At 42.8% G+C, this 19,863-nt stretch overlaps 1 protein-coding gene across 36 annotated transcripts in view; it reads left to right on the top strand.

Annotated features, from left to right (window-relative positions):
* LOC117775055 (neurexin-1a-like) overlaps positions 1–16,735 on the top strand; it is a 256,387-nt gene extending 239,652 nt beyond the window's left edge. For 23 of the 36 annotated variants that reach the window (XM_034607836.1, XM_034607828.1, XM_034607853.1 and 20 more), the window contains 2 exons: positions 1,001–1,088; positions 14,842–16,735. In XM_034607836.1, coding sequence (XP_034463727.1) covers positions 1,001–1,088; positions 14,842–15,146 — 393 coding nt within the window. In that variant the 3' untranslated portion in view covers positions 15,147–16,735. The remainder of the gene's footprint in view (positions 1–1,000; positions 1,089–14,841) is intronic. The other 13 variants (XM_034607830.1, XM_034607865.1, XM_034607840.1 and 10 more) reach the window with 3 other exon arrangements.
* Positions 16,736–19,863: the final 3,128 nt, after the last annotated feature.

Raw genomic sequence — 19,863 nt, forward strand, 5'->3', positions numbered from 1 at the left:
AACCTAATGCATTTCTGAGCCTCGTTATTATTTTGTGGCACAAACATACCCCAGAGTATAAGATATTTAAGTACATTGAAGATCGTCAAGCACGTATTTGGGGATTTAGAAATATTAGCATAAAAAGGATAAGTGGAGGAGCAAGGCTAAATGTATAGCGGCAGGTTATTCTGCTTAGCGGAGCGCCATAACGGGGGGGGGAAAAACCAACGCCGCCCCAAAGAGGCTGCCATGCTTAAATGAAATGACCTTTAACGCAGAGCTGATCAAATGGCCTGAAGCAAGACTATAAATGAACACTGCGGTATAATGTTTTACAGTGTGCTTTTTTTTCCCTCCGCTCTTTTGTTTGCCCTTTCCCATTCACCGAGAGTGTAAAATGTATTGTGTTTGGCAGGTGAGGAAGTGCGATGAAATTGGTATGAGAGTAGACGTGCCAGTGAAATAATGAAGCGCCGTCTATACGTGTCATGATTTCTTTTTTTGTCAGATGCTTGTTTTGCAACAGAGATCTTTCTTTCACATTAAGGGGAAATAACATGGAATATTGATCGGAGCCTCCGCCCCTCGTCCCCCGGCCTCTTCTTCTCCTCGCTTTTCACGGGTGGTTGTCCTCTAAATGTCAGAGGTGCGTTAGCGACGGCTCTTAACAATTCCTTGAAGCGGCTATGCAAAGCCACACACTGCAGCACAAATTGAGCATGCGACTTGACAACGGGCGCTATGAACTCCAGCCTCCTCCTGTGCCTCAATAATCAGATCTCATCTCCGTAAGCACGGTGATGCCTGGGATGCGGCGCAACAGCTGCTCCGGCGCCAGGCAGCGTGTGGCCCCCGTGTTGACAGATGAATCCAGCAGCCAAACAGTGGAGCTGTCTGGATTCACATCTCATCTGCCCGCGCTCTCCTCAAACCTTACCCTCTGGAAACACCACTATTCTCTATCTAAAGTATTTCCCCCCCTTAACCACTCTAACCGTGTGCCTCTCTCTCTTTTCAGACAACCGACGACTTTGTGGTGGCGTCGGCCGAGTGTCCGAGCGACGACGAGGACATTGATCCCTGTGAGCCGAGCTCAGGTGGGTTAGGTTAGTCATCTCTTTTTTTATTCTACTTCTCTCTGGGTGTGTCAGTGTGTCTCCGTGTGTCGTAGCCCACCCCCACCAAGACACTCTAGGCGAGCACACAGTGTTTGTACGAGCAGATTGGAGTTTTAGTTAAAGCTCGAGCACTCCTCAGCCGCTGAGTTTCTCGTCTTTTGGCTACCGACTGACTTCATGATGCAGCGAGCTGGAGGCTCTCCATTAGTTCTGTCTGGGAAGCTTCCAATCTGCCAGAGCGAGCTTTTTACTTGTTCTTATATTTCAGAGTCCTGGAGCGTCGAATGTAAATGCAGTAAAATTTTACATTCATTTATGACCATAATATTCATGGGCTATTAATGGAAGCAGTTTAGCCATCTACCTTATCTGGAAATACATTTTTGGGGAAATGCGCTTCACTTTCTCGCTACTCGTTAGATAAGATCAGCACCGCTCTCATATCTGTCCTCTACATGTGAAGCCGGAGCCAGCACCTGGTTAGCTGAGCTTAACATACAGACTGATAACAGCAGGAAACAGCCTGGTTCCACACAAAATGTACCCGCCACTACTAACAGTAAATTAACATTCATTTTTTTCTTCGTTTAATGATATTAAATGTAACGATTCTTTATTTAAATGTCTAAAAACGACTTGAACTATGCAAGATGTTTTCTTGACTTGTGTACCTACATTATTCAAAATGTTTCCAACAATGTTAAAGTGCAGAGAAATCCACAATTATATGCAAAGTAACAGGAATTTAAAATTGTAATTTCCGCTTAACCTGTGGCTTTGCCCACCTCTGCCATAACTTCCGGGGCAAATGACATAGACAAAGGAAAAAACACAGTCTGTTGTTTTCTAGTAATGGATCAGGATTATTCATTGTCCTTTGCTGTGTAATATGAATAAAACTTTAATAACTTACCTGATCCATGATCCTATGTCAGGTAGATTTTAATCTGCATGGTGGTGAAGACAGCTCCCATGATGCCATGCTGCTTCACGACATCATCAAACCATGTCTAAAGGCCAAAGTTACATATTGTACGTTTAGTTTAGACAAAAGCTGAGAGTAAAAAAACAACCTCTGGGAGTTTATGGGACTATTTACCAGACTATTCCTGTGCTAGGTGGCTGCTCTAGTCACATTCTTCATGCTGAGCTGACTTAGCTTTATCTTAAGTATTCAGATATGAGCGCGTTATCAATCTTCTCCACTAACTTTTACCAAGAAAGCACATTTCTCAAAATAATTACTTCAATGTGATAAAATGCACCTTTTATTTATTTTTTTTGTTCATAGAAAACTTTAGTTTTTTGGCTTCCACCCACTGAGATTAAACTCAGCACAGGTTTTTTTTTTTTTTGTTCTTGTTTTTTTCAGAACGAATCCCTCTCTGAGAGTCACATGACTAAAACTCCACTCTGCTCTAGGTGCTTTGTATGTGTCGGTGCAGTTGTTAATAATGCGCTTTAGTTGTGCACCTATTCATCTTCATGGACTCATGACATTTATTAATGCGCCGACACGGGTGTTTTGAGAGCGACCGAGAAGACGCGAAAGCGCACAGTTGTAATTATAAGGCCCGCATGACAGCACAGGATCAAGGAGGGTAAACCCAGAGAGCAGTGAGTGAAGGCTGATGTTTACACATGTACGTGTGTGTGTGTGTGTGTGTGTGTGTGTGTGTGTGTGTGTCCGTCCCTACTGTTGTTCATTAAGTTCTGCAGCAGGCAGTGGGAGTTCATCCCGTTGTTTCTCATCTACTATTATTCACGATATCTGCACGTAACAGCCCTCGGAGTCTATGATTGCGGCACATGTCAGCCGTTTCTCTTCATAAAACAAACATAAAAAGAAATCTATTTTGGTCCACAAGTTGTAACTGTGTGTACAAGAGCCCTGATGAATTCAAAATAAAGAGGGCGCACTTCTCGCCCCCCCCTGCAAGTGTTTGAAAATGCCTCTGTTTTATCAGCTTCACTCCGACAAATTGGGATTGTAAATGTTTGTTCCCTTCAATGCCGCCAGACTTTTAATCTCTTACCTTGCCACACATGGAAGGCAATTAAGTCTAACCCCAGTGCCTGCCTATGAATAGAAGGATTTTCGAATGCATTCAGAGGCGATGAGCGGCACAGAGAACAATTAAATCCAGACCCAAGGCCCCCCACTCCATCTTGATGTGCTATCGATCAGTATGTGGTCATAAAACCTTCACTAAATTAATGTCTGCCCCACAGCAAAGACTATCAACTTTCTCGTCTGTCTCTCTTCCTGTTCCTTTGGCCTTCCACCGGCAAGATTAGCTTCCGTTACTCGCTCTTCCTTTAACTCTCACACTGCACGTTTGAGTGATATCCCCATCGGGCGGCATCACAATAGGTGCTTCCAACATGCATCTGCTAACTCTGTCAAACACTGTACACAGGAGATTGGTGCGCAAACTCATTCACACCAGCAGCTTGCATTATGTTTTTTTTTTTGTTTTTTTGACAAGGGCATCTGCCAAAACATCAGCCGTGAACCGCGCGATGCTCGGGGACGCACACCCCTCGGAGCAGAGTATCCCTCTCTTTCTGTGATCACTGAAGGGGATTTGACACCAGAGCTGCTGGCTCCCGCGGTGGCAGCTGTCTAACACCGCATCCTGATTAATATCTACATTCAGAACCGCTCACACGCGCTGCCAAGCCCTCAGCCCATCGCAGGCGCTGTTCGCCGTGCGCGCAGAGAACTGGAGCCACTGCTGCCCGTGTGGCGCTACTTTCTCATGTTACCGTTCCGCCAGCTCCTTTTTAATGACACCAACAATACATCATTCGCGGTCGGTTCAGTCTGCCAACTCAAAAGCAGAGGCCAGATGTGCACACCTTTGATATCGCTCCCTATCCCTCTCTCTCTCTCTCTCTCTCTCTCTCTCTCTCTCTCTCTCTCTCTCTCTCTCCTCTCTCCTCTCTCCTCTCTCAATCTCTCGTGCTCTGGCTCCTGTATATACTGTAGGATAACGTCGGTGCTTCCCAAGACGTGAGCTGTGAAAGATACTATATTTCGTGAGTTATCTCTGGCTCAAGGTCAGCTCTAGATCGTCCTGTATATCACCGGAGTCTCATCCCGCGGCCGTCCCTATCAGCCGCTGAGTGACATCAGTCGGGTAAACTTACTCATTGCCATGCTTTATTTCTCTTAGCTCTGGAAACCATGGAAAGCCAGCGCTACCAGCAGAGCTTATCGCCCGGCAAGACTCAGATTAGATCATACTGCAGCAAATTGAATTCCCCCCCCCCCCCCCCCCCCCCCCCCCCCCCCCCAGCTCAGGAAACCAGAAAGGAATATATAGGCCCATGCTGCTGTAATACATCTGATCAGTAATAGGAGGCTGATTCGTGGAGTGTGCATATGGTACTCAGCAGCTGAACGTCACTGTGTCAGATGAACATCGATGTTGCAGCCCGTTGTGACAAATGTTCAGAAATAGCTGATTAAAGTCTTCAGCATAATGACCTCACATGCTTTTATATGAAAGTCTGATGTTATAAGTAATACTGCATTTTCACAAAAAACGACACATTTACATCTATATATTTGTGGGTGATTGTGTATGAAGTGTTGGCCAATCAGCTGGTGAAAATATAGATGTGGTCTCGGCCATGTGTGAAAATTGCCCGGCGAACGCTCCACCGAGGGGCCGGCTGGTGCTGATTTTCAAGTGCCAACCTCAGCTCGCGTGGGGAAAGTTAATGGAACGGGTTGTTGCGGAGCCGCATGGGGTCAGACGGAGCGGATATCTCTTACCTACCTGCTTCATTTCACGGGCGTCATGCGGGCCGTTGATGGAGGGCAGCTGCCGCACGCCGACCCATATTCAAGGTTACATCCCGCGACTGCTTTTGTCCCTCGCCCTTCGTTGTTTCTCCTCTGAGCGTTCTTGAGTTTAGTCCTTCGCAGCTGTTCCAATACGGCCAAAGTCCTAGTCGACAAATCAGAATGTATCCTTCAGTTGGAATAATAGTATGTCATGCTTTTATTTGGGATACTTCCTGTATAGTGAGAATTCCTCTCAAACATCGAGAATATTCATATTTTACACAATTTCCCACAATATCAAACGTATTAAAAGTTATAAAAAGTTATTTTAGCCTTAATATTTATGGGTTAGGAAAAGTGTTGGGTAAATGCTCAAAGTATCAAACATTTCCTTGCTCTATGATGATAAACTGTAGGAAATGGGCTGATATGATAGAAAATGTCCGTGAGGGAGAGTTTCTTCTTTGCAGCCGAGTTCGCAAAAGCAGAGAGACAAATCCTCGCATAACATTGGATGCATCAGGCGGATGTTTGTCTTTTATATGTTTACAACAAACCTTTTTCCACCATTCCACCGTCTTTAATAATGTAAGAGGCAGTCAAAAAAAATAGATACTGGACTATGTCCCACACCAGCAGCCTCACTGAGCGTTTTGATAAATGCAGCCTTCCACATTTCACAAATAATCTCTCAGCGCCTTTATTCTCAGCTCCAGTTGCCCTTCACTGTGGATCGCCCATAGGCAGGTTAAGGTTAATCATCTCTAGTTTCCACTTCTCTCCGCGCTCTCTCATCTTTTTCTATCCTCAAGCATTCCGCGGCGACATTAGCAGCTACTAATGTGTTTGACATTTGTTTTAATAGATTTAATTTATGGCTGGGGAAACAATACATAGAGTAAACCAATAAATCAAACGGCAAATGAATGCTCTCTTTAACCCGATGGCAATGGCTGGAATGCACTCGGCCAGGAGGGGGGGGGTGAAAAAGGAAATTTGAGTAAATTATTGTTTTAAAAGTAGCTGCGAGATTAATGAAACATCAAGAGCACTGTGCTGGCTTAAGAGGTCACTGCCCACATTTAATAGGTTATTCAATCATACCCAGCTGGAGCTCCGTGTGTGTTCATTGCTTCCTTTGCTGAACACAGTGGCATGCCCCTTGCGTGCCAACAGACTGCCGCTGTAGAAGAGATGGTTTAACAAATGAAAAGCCCTCCTGAAGACCGGATGCCCACTGAATGGGATCAGAGCTCACGTCCATCAAAACGCGCTGATGACCTTCAAATGTATAACGCAAAAACGTTCCACTGTGGCTGCCGCGCACTTTGCCAAATTCTGCAGACAATCTTAAGGAATTTGGCCCATTTTTGTTTTCCTGAACTCTTTCAGGGAGGATTATCCCGTCCAAGTCTTCTCTCTACACCCTATTTTCAATGAAGTGTGTTCTGGGAGGAAACAGGATTTCACACTCACTGTCAGTCTTTCTCTTTTACTGATCCAGCCATATTTATACTTTCAATTATTTTTATTTTTTCGACCACACATCTTCTGCGTGTGCTGACATTGATGCAAACACAATGTGTCTGTTGATCAGTCTAAGTGGGGCGTGAAAGACTTTGCTTACCCGAGAAAAGAAAAGACGCCTAACCAATGGTCCCTTATGATAAAATTAACAAGTAAAGTACGGCTTGGAAATATTGCCCAGCAAGTCACATTAGACCAATCAATCAACTGCTTTTTAAAGATCTACTAATTGTTTCCAACTGACTCCCCCCTCTGGCAGCTATGGTTAAGATGTCTGATCTGATGTTAAATCTCTTAATACATAATGTCAGCTATTATGTTGTGAGGACTAGAAATCCATTTAAATAGAAACAAGTGCTTTTAAAAAATACATAATATAACGAACTATATGTTCTCAAAACTCTTAATAGGTTATATTTTTTTCCAAAGACAAGGAGCTTTAAAAGAGATATAAAAATAACAGCAAAGTGCCTTCATACCTAACTCAATAACATTTAAATGTCAGTGTTTGTCTGTAGCTAAGATCTAATTACCCTGGACGCCGGCATAGCTGCTCAGGCAAGATTCTCAGCCTTGTCTGTGTTTGTACAAAATATCTCAAGAATGCATCCACATATTTTTAACAAACTTGGTGGAGATATTACTTTAGAGGGGTATCTCCAGATGAATAACTTTTGGAACCAATCAGTCTAAAGTCAAGGTCAACAAACATGGCCCAAAGAACACTTTAGGTCAGAAAATCATTCCGCATCAAATGATATGATACAAACAATTAAGTCAGGAAAATACCTTACCTTATTTCAACAATGTCTATTTCATGGTGTCTTTGCATCCTATAGGGCTATAGACACGACCGAAAGCTTATGCAGATCGAAATATAATTCACATGATAACAATTATTATTTCAGCAGTATGATAAGAGACAAGATGTAACTATTTGTCACTATATGGTATAACTGTAACTATCATAATGACATCATGATGTAATGTCATTATTACAAAATGAAATAGCTGTTGCCTGATTGTGGTATATACAACATGCGTATGTATGGGTATGTATCAGCCCCAGCCTTCATCTACCTGCAGCATCCGTGTGGTCTTGTCGAGCCGTGTCGCTATAAGCCCTCTGTAAATGTAACAACTACGGACCTGAAGAACACGTAGCCCGACTCCTCAATCTAATCAAGAGATTGAACTCCAGAATCGTGGCGTTCAAGCTGAGTAAGCTTCACCCTCTCCTTTCATCTCGCCTCTTTTAGTGGAACCCCTCTGGGCAAAGGCTTGATCTGCACCGTACCTTTTACTGGGCTTAATCCGCCACCTTTTAATAATTCTCACTTGGACCTCATTTCATGCTCTCGCGGCTCTCTGTTCATCATCCGCCATCAGCACGAGCGGTGCCACTTCAGACTCACACATGCACATGCTGTCATCAGGCACACTGCCAGCATGTCACAAGTACAGGATGGCTTGTATCACTTCTTGAGGACACTCGGATAATTAAAGAGGGAAGAGGGATTTAATAAGTGTTTTGGCCCCGCTGCAGTTGATACAGTGACCTGTCTGCAGACTGATCCCCAACTCTGTGATGGCTCAGACAGCTTGTGATTATGGGTGGATATGTGCAGTGAGAAGATGGTATAACACTAATCTGGCTGAATAACAGCAATGTGTCACTGAGCATGTCGACTAAGCCCGGGTCGCTCGGAAAGGCATCGCAACACCACACCTCCTTCAGCTCCCGAAGACGCATGATGCACTGCATGTTTATCAGCTACTGCCGCTTGCAGGGGGTAACCATGTTAAGAATCTTCTTTTATCGCCATCTTACTGACTTCACTTCATTTTTCATTTTTTTCTGATAGATAAAGGGGGAAAAAAGTGTTGTCATGGTGCATCAATCAGCCATTGTCCATGTGTTCTCTGCACAGCTCTCTCGACCTTTTACCCCCACCAGTTAATGAAAGGTCAAGCCAACTCTGTCCATTAAATATATCCTAAGTAGTCTCGGTTGCTCCATTACCTCTTAACAAGGCTCGCGCGCACCTGAAGTTACACGCCCCCCTCTCTCATTCATCCATGGAGCCCGTCAACCTGCTCACCCTGTTGCAAATTACCAAACAAATGAACCTTCTCGCCGGAGACAAATGAGGAGAAATAGTCTTTGAAGAGGACCATTTATCCAAATCCCGCCTGACAGTGTGGAATCTCTGATCCCATTCCTCTCCTCGGGTGCACGTGGCAGAGAAGAAGTCAGGCGGAAATAAAAGGGGAATCACATCCGGCATTGCACATGCAGTCTTTGTTTTTTATATATATATATTTTTTTAATGACAAGTTCCATTGCACCAGTCTTAATATCTGAGGCAGTCATGTATCCATACTGGAGTCCGGTGAAATTAAAAGAAGAGATGCTATCGAGCCCTGGAGTAACCAGAACACTGAGGCCAAACCAATCACAGTGGTGATGTCATTACACTCTTCACTGCCTCTCTGTATGGGAAATGAAATTTCCTGCTCAGGCTATTTTCATTTTCACATGTACTGTTTGGGTCAGGGTCACATATAAGATCATCTATAGCTCTTTGTTCATGTTTTTTTTCATGTGCATTTCTCCCGGTGAAAGCAAATGATTTGTGACTAAAGGGCGAAATATTAACTTCTTGTCCTTGTGAATGAAACAGCAAGGACCTTACGATAAGTCTCACTCTGGGATGAGTCGGAGGGAAGGAGGAAATTATTCCGGCAGCCTTTACGTAACGGCAATCCTTCAAAAGTTAACCCCCCCTGAGTTTACCTCTATTGCCTCGCGAGTGCACCCCCACTATTCTGCCATGAAGCCAGGCGCCACTTTAAGGTCATTTTCCCCCACGTATAATTTTACCGCTGGGTACGCTCAAGTAGAGCGCATAAGAGCAGCCATCATTTTAAACACTTGTTTCAGGCGCTATTTCTCTCTCAGTTTATGTGCCTCCATTCTGAGGTGATGGACTGCTAATGAACAGAGAGGCGGATGCATTTTGACTGAGATCGTGTGAGGCTTTCTCGGAGGCCCCCGTGCCTGCTGCCATATTACTTTGCTGGAGCCCAACTTGGGGGGGGGGGGGGGGGTGCACAGCCAGGCTTATGGGTGGCAAATGAGCCGTGCATCAGGTAGACTTAGGGGCTACAAAACAGCCCTGCCTGCCATCAGGTGGCTACTTGATAGGCAGTGTTGAGTCGCAATGCAAACTGATGAGCTGTGATGAATACTAATGATTTTGGAAAAAAACCTGGTCGTGTCAGCACCACGCTTACTGAAGTGTTAATCCAGTAATGAAAGAAAAATCTGTTTGATTTAGGGTTTCCCCAAAGTCTCTGTCTGAATGGAGCCTATGGGGAGCCAATCAACAGATACAGGCAAGAGGAAATAACAAAGCCCACAGCTTGACATGTTAGATCACTGATGGAAGAACAGTGCACCATGGCTCACCCCTGATAATGCAGACCGAGACCACCTGCCTCCAGAACTCTTCCAACTCTGTCACCTCGCTGCGGGAGCCAGCCGAGGTCTCATATACAACCCTCCGCTGCCACATCCAGAGCTCCCACCTCCATCAACCTGTGTATGTTATCTACACTTTCAACTTTTTGACCCCGAACAGAGGATAGATAGCAAATATGAAAGCAACTCGCCGTTAATGCATGCGCAGCGGCTTGCTGGGGAAAAGCCGTGTCAACCAGTAGCCTACAAGGCAAGAGCATTCTTCACACCTGTCTGCAAGGATAAGTGGGCTTGTCACAAGCAGAGCTAATCTGTTTCAACGCTCAGTCACACTCAATCCCCCTGTGGTACTCTGTGCTTGTCCTTGAATGTCTACTGGCATTGGGAGCACACTCGGACCGCTGATCAGTCTAACCACGGTGGAAAACGTCAATGAGCGGCCGTGGTGTCTCCTCTCCTGGCAGACGGCTGAGACAACTTTACAGTTTACACGTTCCTGTGCCCTTTAGTCTGCCGTGAACGAGATCTCGCCAAACTAGACATTCTCGCCATCTGTGTGGGTCATTAGCAAATATTACCCCATTGCAAAGTGATGTTTGTCTGAACATTAAGCTGTCACTCAAGAGGAGATATGAATGCAATCAAAAATGAGCTGTATCTCCGAAACCATAAAAAGGCGAGTGAGACAACAGAGATGACAATGGAGAGAGCCATCAGAGAACTGAGGAGGGCTGTCTCACAACTTGGACAGCATTCAGAATATGAAGTGGGCAGAGTGATGTGCACTGTTCACTGGTGGAAATGATTCCCAAAAGTGCTGCATGTGCTCAGTTCTACCGAGTATTGAAAGTAGTTCATTAAAAAAAAGTAGTTTATTGTACAAACACTGGCGTACAATCATAACGATAACTATATTATTGTGAAAAATGTGTGAAGTAAAGTTCAAACGGGGGGGGGTAGTGTAGTTTTCCATTTTTCGATTTCAACTGGCAATGGCATTCTCTCTCATATGCCATGAAAATCACATGGTCACTCTTCCAATTGGAATTTGTCCAGTAGTTTGTCTCTGCTGGTGCCCATGACACGGGGACAGTGGCTACAATGTAACCTTAAGGGGCAACAGCGACGGTCCTAAAAGTGCTTTTTTCACCAATAAAAGGCTTCAGTTGTTGCTGCTGGGTCCGTCTCACTCAATGGACATTTCGTGGACTGTCGCAGTTGCCCCATTAGATGACATTATAGCCACTGCCGTCATGTTGTGGCTGCTGGCAGAGGAGATCTACTGGACACATTCCAAAGGTTTTTGTAAGTGCCATTCATGTACACAGCCACATTTATAGACATAGGGCTCAAGTTGAAAAATACCAGAATTCCCCTTTAATTTTATCTTTCTCCATCAATGGCAGCAAATGGATGCCTGGAAATTGCAGTTAACAACTATAACAAAATGGTTAACTGTCTCGTAAGTTACTCTATATGTGATTGACACTTAATTGGAAAAAATACGCAAAACAATTGGCATAACATCTGGTATAAAGGACAGGCACACCTTCACTGACAAATCTCAGAGAACCACACCCATGTCTTGTGTTCTTGTTCGACATTGAGAAATAGCCAAACAAGTGTAGTGTAGGATGGGATCTGCTGCATCATCTGAATTCTGCCCTATCCTTCGTGGATCAGGAAGAAACGACCTTTTCCTAGAATGCGAACAAGAATTTCTGTCTTTGCTCACGCTCAGAGAAGTTAGTCCATCGTGAAAAAAGAATGTGACAAGATAAGACAAGGTGATTATGACAAACTTCAATAGCAGCAAAATTTTGTTTTTCATGTCTTTTCCTTTTGATGTGAGTTCTCTGCTGCTGATACGGGGTTCTAGCCCAGAAAGAGAGTTACTCGTGGAAATGTTACTCTGACTGACCAAGATCAAAAGAATTTAATAATGAAGAGACAATGTCGTGGTTTCTGGTTTAGAGAGAAATCTCTTCATTTAAAAAAAAAAAAACTGGTTCAATATCAAAGCTGAAGAATGCAATTATTTTCTAAAATCCAAACTGTGCAGTAAAAAAAAAAAAAGAAGTACGAGAAAGTGGGGCAGCAAAATGGGCCAGGTTCAATAAATATGAATTACCTATTTTATTGAAATCTAAAAATGATGGTACCTGTCATTGTGAATGAAAAATCACATGATGCCGAGGACTCATGACTTGTTCACATGAATATTCACGGATATTCATATGAATACTGTACTAACTGTTAATGTATATGCCATTAGGTTCTGTTCATTTGCTTATATAGCCATGTCTCAGCCCTATGTTTCAATATATAATGTGTGGTTCTCTGTGTGCTCGGGAGTATTCAGCATCGCCCGCTGAATGTCACTTAAACTGATGGTTCATAAAAGCTTTAATGTTATACTGAATACTGAGTGCTGTAGCTCCATGACCCCCACTGTAAGAGCCAGAGAAAGGAAACTAGAATTAAAAGAAAATAAATCTCTTAATATCCTCACAGAATTTAATGTAGCCTACTTTTGTAGCCTTAAACCAGTATTTCACCTCAGTCTCAAAGGCCTTATATTACAAGCCTCAGCCTGAAAATGAAAACTTGTACTCCTGCCATTCAATAAATGAACACAATTAACTATAACAAATTTTTTTAAATGTTAAATTCATACAGTGTTAAACTTAAATGAGGCGTATTATGGACATATCCAGGTTCATCATTTAAATTTGTGTTATTACTCGAAAAGGTTTACAAGCTCTAATGTTAAGGAAACACATCGCTGTCCTCAGACTGTCCATTGCTGTGGCTCCTCTTTTCAGCCTCTGTCTGAAACATTTGGTTTTAGCTTCTGTCTCTTTAAGGACCCCCCCCTCAGCCCTTCCAGCAGAAATGTTGGCCTCAGTTTTTACTTTACCTGAATTTAGGGCGTGTGACATGACACATCACGATTCCGTGGACATATGGAACTAGCAATGAGGCGTTCAGGAGCTGGGTGTTTCTGTGGGGAGGAGGAGCTCCCTTTACATCATTTTACATACACAACCAACCTCTACAATAAACTAGAGGAAAGAAAAACTGGATAAAAAGCATGTCGCCTTTAAAAATGTAAAAGCACCAGATCATCCAAAAACATGACAAAAGTAGGAAGTGCATATTACCCATCATGCTTTACATGTTGACTGTAAATGACCTCAGGCTAGTATCCAGTATATTCTTGAATGAGCAGTTCCAGTGTTCGAGTGTTCTTTAGCCAAGTAAAGTTAATAGAACTATACTAAGCTAATATAGCAGTCTTGCTAGCTCACACACGCTTTCCGCAGTAAAGCTAAACTTTATAATGCTACTCAATATATATAACACATATTAAACTAAGTGCTGCCGTATTGTGGCCTTAAATGATCCCCACTCCCTGCTTTTACCATGCTAACACGCTTTACCGATTTATCATGGATCAGCATTTGATCTTCAAAGTAGGATCTCTATTATTAATAGTATGAAAATATAGTAGCCTACAAAGCCTACGGGAGGAATAAACATGTAAACAACAAAATTCCCAGACTATGCTAGACGCCACCTGAGGTCATTCGCAGGGAATAACAAGGGCGTTGACTCTGTAGCAGCAGCAAAGGGAAATACTGCAAATCTTGTTCAATGTGTTTAATGTAACTGTCCAGTCAACAAAGAGAAACTAATTCAGACCTACATCTCAGCACAGTTTCTGTTTTTACTGTTTGTTTGTCCGGCGTAAAAAAAATGCAAATCAAAGCACAAAACATTCTCACGTCAGTGTAACTGTGATCTGAACCAAGCTGCAAATCCCTCCAGTATTCTGTGCCCCAATCCGGTGGAACCTGAGTGCTTTCATTTCCAAATGTTACTGTTGCGTGTTTGGATTTCTCAAAAGCAACAAAGAGAGCTTAAGCAGAAATGATGACTCCTACAAAAACACACAGAGCGATGTGCCAGGAGGACTGAATAATATCAGGGGGGCTGATGTGTTTCCAGAATATGCTCCGTTGAATGGCACCATTTCAGCACAGAAGTGGGGACAGCCTTTGGCAAAATCTGCTGAGTCAATTGAAGAATTGTCTCTCCCTGAAAGATTTATTTTCACAGACGCTTGAGTTTATAGCGAATGTCGTAAACGTGGCGTGTTCATTCATGACTGTACGACATGCAATGAGCAGTGAACTTTTAACTGTCCTCTTCACAGCTTCAGCAAATCTCTTTATCCTTCAGCACCTCGTCTCCCGAATATGAACAATACACCTCATTGAGGCATCATCGGGATGGTGTTACGCAAAAGTTGTAATGATGATAGGCAGCAGATTAGACAGGTATAATGACATGTACTTATGGCAAAATCTAAAAAAAGAACATTTATTGAAAATCCCCATGATACTTCAGTTTCATCAGGCTACTGTGGGATTGACATTTCCACTTAAATCTAATTTTGTGACTGTTAAAAGATGCAAAGTACAATCTTCAAGAGATTTAAAAGAAAATCCCCCGTTAGGTTTTTGTGTCTTATTTGACTGAGAGTAAGATCTGACAGTTTTAGCTGACATTTAATCGACGAAGATTTACTATTTTTGTATTAATTCATTTAAGTTAGTCAGAAAGAATTTGACTGGGGCCCTTGTGTCCTCACTTGTGTGTGAAATTTCATTTTTGATCATCAATGTTAGACGTGGTTGGTTTTTGTGTGTCCTCGTGAATGTGTTTCTATGAAGCAGGAAATCAATTTTATTTTTACTTCAACAAACCTCAGGGATGATGTCTGAACTATCATTCAGCTTTACACAGTGATATTGATCCACACATGCATTCACTCACTACCATAAATCTAGTTACACTAATAATGACAAAATGCAGAAATCGGTGGGTGTAGTCCATTTGTGCTGATCATATCTCTATCTCTCTCGCAGCCAATCCCACGGGTTCCGCACCGAAGGGTTACCCGGGCACATCGGAGGTCTTCAGGGAGTCCAGCAGCACGACGGGGATGGTGGTCGGCATCGTGGCGGCGGCGGCGCTGTGCATTCTCATCCTGCTCTACGCCATGTATAAATACCGGAACAGAGATGAAGGCTCGTACCACGTGGACGAGAGTCGCAACTACATCAGTAACTCGGCGCAGTCCAACGGCACCGTGGTCAAAGAGAAACCAGTCAACACTGCAAAGACCTCGGGCAAGAATAAGAAGAACAAGGACAAGGAGTACTACGTGTGATTGTCCAAACTTTGGTCTTTCCCAGACCAACTTAAAAAACGTTTATCAAAAAGACAAATCAGGACATCAACATGTGTACAGTATAATAACAAAGATGAACATTATTTAGTCATTTTTCCTAAAAGACGATGCTCTGAAAAGTAAATATGAAAAATGAAAAAATAACTTTCTTTAGACTCAAGCACTGGCGATAGAAAACATATACAGTCCAGAAAGAGAAAGACGGAAACATGGCTCTGGCAACCAGTTGAAAAGGAACTGAACACATATCTAACATGTCAACCAAACAACATTAACCCACCTGTGACTCGTCTCCTTGGCCAGGACAATGTGATCTAACTCCCTTGTTTCGGGTAAACAAGGGGGGCAGAGATGCACGCGTGACGAGACAGGTTCAGCATTACGAACTCAATGTTATCATTTACATTGCCTGTGTTTGTGTTGTTGAGACTTTTTCTACAGAAAATGACACAAAGCTCAAATGAATACATACATAAACGCGCCAAATATTTAACGTGGGTGGAAGAGAAAAAAAAAAATCTGGTGACGGCGTGGGAACTCAGACAGAAAAAAAATTCCCTGATGGACGCCCGTGGAATCAGGACTCAACGAACAGGAGCTGGCGGCCGGCAAAGACCTAACACCTGCCTGACAAGGCTGCCGCAGCACGACCTCGATGGTGGGGGGGCAGTTTCTCTGGAAAAGACTATGATTTTAAAGAAGAATATGTCCATTGTGCCAGTAAGCAATCTGGAGGCCTTCGTCTTCACGTCATGTGAACTCAAAGGGGGGGCGTTTCCTCAGAGTGCTGGGGGCGTCTGAACAAGCGTCACTCGGAAGCCATGCACGCAAAATTATCTTATTACAATACATATGTTTATATACAGTACAACCACATCTATATGTGCTTTCTGGACTGTGACAAAGTGGTGTTTTATAGCCTGTTGTATAGATGATGCAAACTATAACTGCTCCTCTACCATTTTGGAATAAAAGAGAAAAAAAAAGGACAAAAAGAAGACATAAGTGTTATTAAGTGTTGCTAGTCATAGAAGATTTTATGAAGACATCTGCATTTTTTTTTTTTTTTCTCAGTTGAATAATAATAATTTGATTTCCCCTTGTTTTTACATGTGTTCCTATATAGTTTTTTATACAAATGCCAACCAGAGACAGACGATCCCGGACCAGTAGTAGCCGAACCGTTCCCCCAAAAACTGCAAAAGGCGTGACATGACGACTTATGTGGATCTGTTAAGGATTCCAGTTGAATCACTGCCTTCCTCCTCAATCCTGACTTACACGAGTGAGAATGAAGACCGAGAATATGAGTGATGATGATGATGATGGATGGTGACAACGATTAATATAAATTAACTTGCTGTGTGTGTTTCCAAGTGGTATTACGAGATTGTCCGATGTGTGCTTGGGCTTACGCGAAGCCACAGGAGGGAGCTCCAATCTGTCTCCATTTCAGCTGTTCTGTGTTTGTTCTGTCATTCTGTCCGTCAGTTCTGCTTTCCAGAGACCTGTACTTTGAATGACTATGAGGAACATGACCTTGAACTATAAATGATGATTATAAATTCTCTTTGTTTGCTCCTTTTTCCTTTCCTCTGGCTTTTCTGTTCGATTGTACCTCTAACCTCTTGTACTCCGCTTAAAAATAATTATAAAAGAAGAAAAAAAAAACTAGTTTTGAAAATCAAATGAATAAAATATTGCCTAAGTGAACTTAAACCGGTCTGCTGACAAAATGTATCCGAGCAACATGCAGGTTTTATGTTTTTTATTTGTCCTCATACTGGGTCATGATGGAAAATCTGAAGGAGCGATAATGTACCCTGAGCCTACATCCATACTAACACATTTTGTTTTGAAACAACCTCCACCCCCGAGCATTTTAGCTCTGCATCAGTAATAATCCCTCTCCATGTTTATGCACCTGAAAACATATATCACGTGACCGTTCACATACACTGGGGATGAGCGTGCCGGTGTAAACAGAAGGTAGATACTGAAGTGGTTCTACTCTGCAGTGGGTTGCTTATTCATAGAAAATACTACAAATGTGAATGGTGAAAACTAAGAGCGGGGATTTCTGTTCTTGGCCTGACGATGAGGTGGAGCTGTTACTGTTGGTGTCGCTGGTAGCGGAGTCATGACTTCGTCAGCGTCTGCAAATGTCTCCCGTTTTTTCTCGTCCATACCACAGTCACATGTAGTACCGTCCAAGTGATGCTTTTAAAAATAAAACAGAAGTGTGGATGTAGCCTGAGTCACAAAAACAGACTTAGACACACATTAGAACTGAGTCTACTGACTTCTGCAACATCTAACCACTGCATTCACTCATGCATTATGTTATTTGCTCAAACAAAAGGGAATAGCTTTGACTGATTTCTGAAATCTACAGCAGTTTTTCACCTTTATTTACCCATATGACCTTGTTAAAATGAGATTAAAGAACTGTTAACGTAAATTTTTAAAAACATCTCCATTTATACACATGTTTAGGGACTTTGCAGGCTCTACATTTGTAGCTTTTACACACAACTGACCTCAAATTGCAGACAGGTCTCCAGGCACCATGTACGTTTTTTTATCTCTAGATAAACTGTGTGTGCCCCCATCAGATAAGACGCCTCTGTAGTCGCTGTCTGGCTAAATTAACTTTTAGCACTAAACTATTACTTGACTTTAAATTGAAGTCGCAATCTCTGAACCTCTCACTGGAAAATCTACCCTCCAAAAAAATGTAGTCTGACTAACGACCGGATGGGGTACATGACACCGAAGCATCACTCAGGCGCAGGCAGCCCATCTCCACACTGGTGCTAATAGAAACACAGGTGGAGGAAGGTGGTGCTTGAACTATGGGTCTACTGCAGCATACTTCAGCTGAGGTTTTACATCTGTGCTTTTTTAGATAGTGGAGGAGATGAACAAGATTAAAAGCATAAAGGTGTCACAGACTATTCAGCTGGTTTTAAACCCGTGCAGCAGACAGATGGTTCCTCGAGAGAATCTTCCCCGAGTGTCACAGCTCTTCATCGGCTACTCAAGCAGCTTTCTAATGTGATAATGTGTAATGTGTGACATGTTTCTGCATGACGTCCATATGGAATTTCATTATTGCACTTAGCGGATTTCACTTTTGCTCAAGTACACTTCTGCAGGCTATAGGCGCTTATTAACACAATATCACACATGAGGCCACATCCAGACAAAGACATAGTGCTGTGTTAAATTGCGCTGACCTATGCTGGTGCTACAAAAGCTAGGAATGAGAAGGTGAACCACAATCCGGAAGGCTCACTGAAACTGTGACCTTTAACCAGATGAAAAAAATTGCTCTGACATTTTGAAAACAACTTGAAAGAGGATCCTCATTTAGCCTATACGTTATTTAAAGGTTTGCAGACACAAAAATCAGCTGGATGCGGTTTAATCTGTTATAATTTACATAGTCTTTTGGTATTTTGATCGGTGCATAAGTACACCTGCATTCACCTTATTAAAGCCAGTCAGAGGTGCTCACGGCCTTGACCTAGCCTTACCAGTAAAAGACAGACACGTCTCCACTTTGTCCCGTTGTACAAATAACGAGGCTAAAATATCCCAGGTACAGGTGCCGCCATCTTGCTTATTTGATGTCATCATAGAGCCAGAGTGTCTGTGCAGTAGTGATCGAAGAATAGAGCCGATACGTGCACTCGACAAGTTGTGAGTCATTCTCAGATGATTGTTACAGCATCAAATAACTGATTAAAACCACACTTACCAGAGAGCTGAACAATTCAACAAACATCAGAGGGATAAGAAATATCTTAAATGATAGAAACAATCTTTGATATTTTGGCCTGGTCCATGTCCCATTCACTAACATGGAGGAGGCAGGATATAAGACCTATACTAGAGCAAGCCACCGGGGGGGGGGGGGGGGGGGGATTCAAGATGATTTGGCTTCACTTTCGCTATTGTCGTGTTGTCCATCTTTATATACAGTTTATGCACCAACTGTAAAACATAGATCGTGGACCTTCCAGGCGTTCAGGTTTATTTATAAATTTAACCAATTTATTTTCATGATGAAATATAATAATTTCTGTCAGATGTCAAAATATGTCTGGTTAATAATCCCAATGATACATGTTCTATTAAATAAAATCAAAGCACATGAGGTAAGCACAGTCAAGTCTAAATGTGTATGATATAATATTCATGCAATATCCTTGTGGTCCTTCCATACTGTTTAAAATATAATGCAAACACTATTTATACTCAGATCCGATCAGAGGCACACGAGTTATATTGCACTTAAGATAACTGAAGTAATACATAAGTAAATGGAAGTTTCATCATTCATGCAGAAGGCTTTCTGGGTTCTGCTGACTGCTGCGGAGTCATTGTCACCTCTGTGCAGGAGGTCATTCGTGCCTTGATGTCACATGAGAGTCACTGAGGTCGCGATCAGGTTTAACAGGTCGCGAGTCGCTGTGATGTCACATGGGAAAAGATGTCAGGACAGCAGTCTAAGTAGGTGATAGGTTGTACCGCAGACCAACCACCGTCTCCTCACTCAGCGTTCAAAGGCAGCTGTTCCAGTTTCCACATATTGTCCAACAGCAGCAGCTCTCAGTCCTCGTTCAAAGCATCTCTATATTCTGTCCATCCAGACCTGTTGTTTTGTTATGAAAAACACAAGAATGCACAA

The sequence above is a fragment of the Hippoglossus hippoglossus genome, chromosome 15 (genome assembly GCF_009819705.1).
Source record: "Hippoglossus hippoglossus isolate fHipHip1 chromosome 15, fHipHip1.pri, whole genome shotgun sequence".
Taxonomy (NCBI): domain Eukaryota; kingdom Metazoa; phylum Chordata; class Actinopteri; order Pleuronectiformes; family Pleuronectidae; genus Hippoglossus; species Hippoglossus hippoglossus.